General features: G+C 49.6%; 1 protein-coding gene across 1 annotated transcript in view; it reads left to right on the top strand.

Moving 5' to 3' along the window:
• C6H10orf90 (chromosome 6 C10orf90 homolog) overlaps positions 1-3,949 on the top strand; it is a 62,069-nt gene extending 58,120 nt beyond the window's left edge. Inside the window, exons 5-6 of the mRNA XM_087862573.1 lie at positions 2,868-2,967; positions 3,057-3,949. Coding sequence (XP_087718699.1) covers positions 2,868-2,967; positions 3,057-3,095 — 139 coding nt within the window. The 3' untranslated portion in view covers positions 3,096-3,949. The remainder of the gene's footprint in view (positions 1-2,867; positions 2,968-3,056) is intronic.
• The last annotated feature ends 2,051 nt before the right edge of the window (positions 3,950-6,000 follow it).

Raw genomic sequence — 6,000 nt, forward strand, 5'->3', positions numbered from 1 at the left:
TTAATGCCGTTCTTGGAAAAGCCTTAGGAAAGTGGCGGGTCTTGGATTCTGAAGCGACCTGGTAATTGGTCTCTAAGAGATCCCCAGACTCATAATGGAAATGCTTCTGCACACTCCCGTCGTCTCTGTGGGCAGGTGCTGTTTGTCACTGTGAACCTTTGAAGGAGATATTATGAGGAGGAGAGAGGAGGTTTCTCCTGAGGACCTTGCCAGTGGCAGAGCCTGCAGGGAAGAATCCAAACTTGGAAGCCCGTGGCGTGTGGGAGCCAGCAAAGCCACAGAGGGCCACACGCTGGCCTTCCTGACGCTCCACCCCTGGCAGCTTGGTGGCCCTGCTGCCCCACGCTGTCCCTGTTCTGCTTGGCTGGTTGCTATTCTGGACCCTCACTAATTCTCACCCACCTGGTGCATACAAAGGCGGCCATTCTTTCTGAGCCCTGGCCTCCCAACCAGAGGGTAATAACTCAGCAATGTTGGCGAAGTTCTTGCAAGAAAATGTCATTAGTTTATAATAAAGTATCTAGCACTGGGAGGAACTGCAATAATTAGACCCCATTGATAGTGTGCTTAGAGAGACCACTGACATCGGAAGAAGGTGTTTCTCCACAGTCCAGGCACAAACTCTCTGCTTTCAGCATCGTTTCCATGATAATTGGCCAACTTGGATCGTCTGCAGGGAGCCTGTTTGTATCAGAGTGGAAGTGAGGAGAAGGGGAGCATCCCATTAGCGACCTGATTGACGGCATTCTAACTGGGGGTTCTGAGGGGCCGCTGGGTTTTCAGACTGGCTTGTTTGAGCCGTGCAGAGTCGGTGTAACTCTTGCCCAAAGTATTCCTTTTTCAGTTTAGTGAAAAAATTCAGCTGAATCTTCCCCTCCCTGTCCCCAAACCCAAAGCTGCTCTTATGGAGACTTAAATTAAAATACTAGATCTCAAAGCAGCGTTCAGGGTCGACAGGATGGCCCTGTGGCTTTCTGGAAGAGGAAACAAAGGCTCGGGGGGGATGCAGGAGCTAGGTTACAGATGAAGTCCGTACTTGGGTTTTCACTCTGCTTCCTGGGTGGGCTCCCCCGGCTCTCAGACCTCACTCACCCACAATCACACCGGAGCTTCTTTTCTTCTGTATTCTTTGTTATTAGTTGTATTGTTGAATCACATTTTCATTTTAAAAACTCAGACAGTAGAGATAAAGCTGAAGTCCCTAATGGCTGACTGTCTTCCCTCCCACCACACCTCCCTGGGCCCAGTCCTTTCTCCAGAGACCCGCAGTTATCAGCCTTCTCTGTATCCTTCCTGGCCTTTCTCTTTGCCTGAAAATAGACTTTTATTTGGACATCAACAGTTATCTAATTTTTGAAAAGGGGATCATAGTCTACGTATTATTTTTCTGTAGCTTTCTTCATTTTATAATATGTCTGTGAGGTGTTTCTGTGTCAAAAGATACAGATATAGATGATTTTCCTCATTGGTTTCATCTGTCTGCTGAGTGGTGCATCGCATGGATAGACCATCATTTATTTAGGAAGCCCCTTTAACAAAATACGGCATCAGAAGCTGCAGGAGGGAGACCTAGGAATTTTTATCTTCAACTGTCCACATGATTCAGATGGTCGGTATCAGGAAGACGGTCTCTGTGCATCTGAGGGGTTTCCACTGTGGAGCTGTGGGACGTTCAGCTTTCCTACTGATTCCTTCCAGTCCTGTCCCTGGTCCTTTCTCGAATAGTTCCTGGATATGGCAACTGTGTGTTCATTGATTCGTTCAAGCCATATCAATGGAATAAGCATTTCCCAGACACTTTATACTACGTGGTTGGGGGGCAGTGTTACACAGAGTGAGAGTCCAAGGTTCGAATCCCAGCCCATCACTAGGCAGTTGAGGGACTTTACGAGAGTCTCCTGAGCTCACTGGGGCTCGCGTTCCTCAGTCATGCTGCAGAGGACGGTACAGGCCTCTTTCAACTCTTGTGCGGATTGAGAACATTTATGCCAGGGGACTAGCCTCGTGCTCAATAACCAAGGTAATGTCACCCGATAATATCGTCCTCATTAATATTTTTATACTTTGTTAGTTATTATTTTAAAGGTAGAACCTATTAAGCAAATTTTATCTGGCTTTCAGATGTGAGAGAAAATGAGAAAAGGTGTGTACCCACATGCCATGTATACAGCAACCTCAAAGCTCAGGCTACCGTCCTTCCGCTGTGTCTGCGGATTCTCGCAGAAATATCATTTGGCATCCGGACACAAACAGTTTCTAGTAAGAGGTAGGAAAGAAGCGTCCAGAAGAAGGTCTCTTGGGTCCTGCTTGTAACTTGGAAACTCCTAAGTTTACACCAGGACAAGAACATAATGCCTGAGATGTATCTGGAAGCAGTTTAATTGGGAAGGCACAGATTAAGAGGTAAACGCACACTGACGTGTGTGGAATTCTAGTATAGTTCCTGCTACTTCCTCCATTTATTTGCTGCTCCTTTTCTAAGTCATAGGAAGGTTTAAGAAAATGTGTAGCAAAAAGGTATGTGGGGTAAGGTTGCACAGAGTGGCAAACCAGTAGGTTTGGAATTTCCCACTTGATGCAATCAAGTCATTGATTATGTCTGAGAATGGAGGGGCAGAGAAGGGCCTGCTCTCTGAGCTTTGCCCCGGAGGGGGACTCTGCCTGTTGGCGCCGTCCCGGCCTCGGCGGCCCGTTCTAGAGACTGTCAGGGTAGCCCTGGGTCCCGGCATCTCGGGGATCCGGGATGGCCCGTCTGCAGCTGGTCTTGTCTTTGAAATGGAAGAGCCTGCTGACAAGACAGGACGCAGAGCCACCCCAGGCACACGCTGGCTCGCTACCGTTCCGCGTGTTTTCTGAATCTGTTTCAGAATCTATGATAACTTGCCGGAAGTGAAAAAGAAAAAAGAAGAACAAAAGAAAAGAGTGATCTTACAGAGTAACAGACTCCGTGCTGAAGTCTTCAAAAAGGTAATGGCCTGGCCGCCACCTGGTGTGACGTGTGTGTGGCCCGCAGATGGTGAACCTGGCCTTGACGTCTTTGTCTCCTGCTTCCCTAGCAATTACTGGACCAGCTCCTTCAAAGGAACGCGGTGTAACCGTAGGCTGCGCTGCTGACCCGCTCCCCGGACCTGGATGACTTCAAACGCTGGTTCCACCATTAAACTTAGCATTATCTTCATGATATGAAACACTTACTTTGCTTTTTTTTTTTTCCATAATACATAGCTTCCTGAATTCCTTGCCCAAACCACAGAGAAACAGTAACCCTTGAGAAAATAGGCCCGCAGACCGTGGAGGGGTGACCAACGCAATGTAAACCACCAGCTACAGTCCCTTCAGTTTTCTGCTTTGGAATTTACCTTTTGCTTCTGATGCCCCCCCCCCCCACCATTGCCATTGAGGCAGAAAAGGGCCTTATACATTCACATGGGCCTAGATCCCAGGGGGTTATTTTTGTTCAAAGTTTTGGGACCCACATCTATCACTTTTTAAGTATAAATCCCAACTTTTGCCAACAATCCAGACTTTGGGTCAGCACCCAGTATGTTTAAATACTCTCTGGATGCGTGGGCCACGCCGTGCTGGAAGCCGACCTTGGAAGGAAGCGGGGACGAGGGAGTGCGCGGTCTGGTGTCTGCGAGCGGGGTGGGCAGAGCCGTCCTCACGACCCCATCCCACTCTGAGTGCTTCTTCTCATTTAGACAAAGAGTCTATTTCCACAAAAGCTATGAGAGCAGAATTGGTGGGAAAAAAATTATAGATAACTTCAGTGTTTTCCGCCAAGCCCCCTCCTCCCAAAACCAAAGCTGTGCTGCTAGAAATGACCTGGTGGCTCCCGCTCTGCCATTTGCTCTTCCAACGCTGATGCTGTTCATTGTTTATCAGTGTGTGTTTGGGGAGTTAAGAACTAACTAGTTTTTATCAAAAATGGAAATAAATGAAATTATTACAAAAATGCAAGTATCGCTCTGCTCTGTATGCCGTGTTATGAACTGAGCGGCCCTTGTGGGTGATGCTTGGTGGGAATGCCGTCATGGCCCCGCGGCGGCCTCTGACCCCTCCTCTGCCACCTTCTCACCACCACGACACCCAGGTCAGGAGCCCCGTGCTCCTCGATGCCCCGGAGAGCAAGGCTGTCCCCAGAGAAGCAGGGAAATGGAAGAGCAAGGTTTAGGATCCTGAAGGCCTCCCATCTCACTAGAAATTGCCCCAGAATGTGAAGGAGGTTTGGGGGATTAAGCAGGAGCCCTGCTGACACCTCCATCCCCATCCTGAGTCTGTCAGTCCTCTCAGCGCTTCATAGGCCGTCCCTTTTCTGGAATGCCTTTCATTTATGTATCTACCGGAAAACTGGTTAAAAACTCAGCCTGTGGGTTCTCCCCTGACACCTTCCCCGCTGCCCTGCCCTCCAGGATGAATCGGTGCTGTGCGCTTTGGGCACATGGTGTCAGACCCTGCCAGCCAGAGATGGTGACAGCATGGTCCGGAGCAGACTCCAGATTCAGGTCTTGGCTGCATTGCTCCCCGTCTGGGCCCTTAGGCAAGGGTATCGGTCTGGATCCAATCAGGAGAGAGAAACCGCACAGTAACTTGGCCAGGGAAGTGTAATGTATATAATTATTTACCCTAACGGGAGTGCAGGAACAAGGGATTGCTTAGTGACGAGTAGAGGGAACTCGAAAGCATGCCGTGGGAACAGCACCGAGCAGCACTGTCCGTAAGGAGCGTCCCTTCCTGCCCCGAGCTGAGGTCCAGACAGGATGGAGAGGGACCCGTTGTGGCTCAGCGGGGGACAGGTGTTCCTGTGGTGCCCTGCTGATGGATCTTGTTGAAAACTCACCCTCTGGAATTTGCTGGAAGCCAGCTCTCTAGGATGCGCGGGGTGGGGGGCATGTTACTCTGCTTCAGTACCACCTGAGGGGGCACCGGGGAAGCCACCGCCACTGCCACCTGACTCACGGGAGCCCCCTGAGCAGACCGTCCAGACCTAGGAAGCAGCACCCGTCTGCCCCGCAGGGTCTCTCTCTCCTTGACCAACAAAGCTTAGCCTTGAGCCCACAAGCAGAGGGATCACATTTAGGGGACCTGGATCATTTCAACGGAGGAGGCAAGAAGGGCAGCTTTGCAAGGGCGAAATCACACCACCCAGCACTGGCCCAGCCAGCTGCTTAGCCTTGCCTCCGTCCCCTCACCTATGAAACGGAGACAGCTTCAGCACCTCCCCACAGGCTGTCATGGGAATGGAATCATCAGTGTGAATTGGGTGCTCCAAAGGGTGCCTGGCCCGAAGCAAGCACACCAGAGTGTTTCCTGTCACACAGACGCAGAAGTGGAGGCTGGAGTGTCTTTGGGAAACTTTGGGCCCAGGGGCCGTGAGTTGTCCGTTCCCATCATCCCTCAGCTGGGCACTGAGAAGAGGCGCCAAAAAGACCATTGACTTCGTGAGTGTGGCCACAGCAAAGGTCAGTCCTACAAACAGGATGCTTTGCAAACTTTTGCTCCAAGCTCTTCTTCTTAGAAACAATCTCAACGGCGTGGTTTATGCTTATCCTTAAGGTTAATTCCAGCTCTCTTGGACTTCCGCGATGGCACACTGAATTTCTATTCAGATTTTTCACGCTGTCTTAAATTGTTTAAGCCAAATCTATGATATTAGTTCAGGCCCATCTTTCTCAGGTAAAGATCCTGCCACACCTTTTCTTATTTTTCTTTACTATCTTCATACAGTTTCAGAGCTTTTCCTAACCAATAATTTACATTCAGGGCCCAACCACTTCTAGACTGTTCTGTGACACTTTCTAAGTAGGGGGTTTATGTCACCTAGCAACTAAATACCTCAGAATTCCTGCATGCAGCCAACTTCCAAAAGTTGCGCATGAAAAGTTTACCCCCCCTGCAAGGCGGATGCCAGGTCTTAAAATCTAAACAATAAGTAAAAGTCGACTTGGGATCGAATGCCCTTGAATGATGTATTTCTGAGGATGTTTCGTAACTAAGGCC

The sequence above is a fragment of the Ursus americanus genome, chromosome 6 (assembly GCF_024610735.1).
Source record: "Ursus americanus isolate L20-20 chromosome 6, mUrsAme1.1.p, whole genome shotgun sequence".
Taxonomy (NCBI): Eukaryota; Metazoa; Chordata; class Mammalia; order Carnivora; family Ursidae; genus Ursus; species Ursus americanus.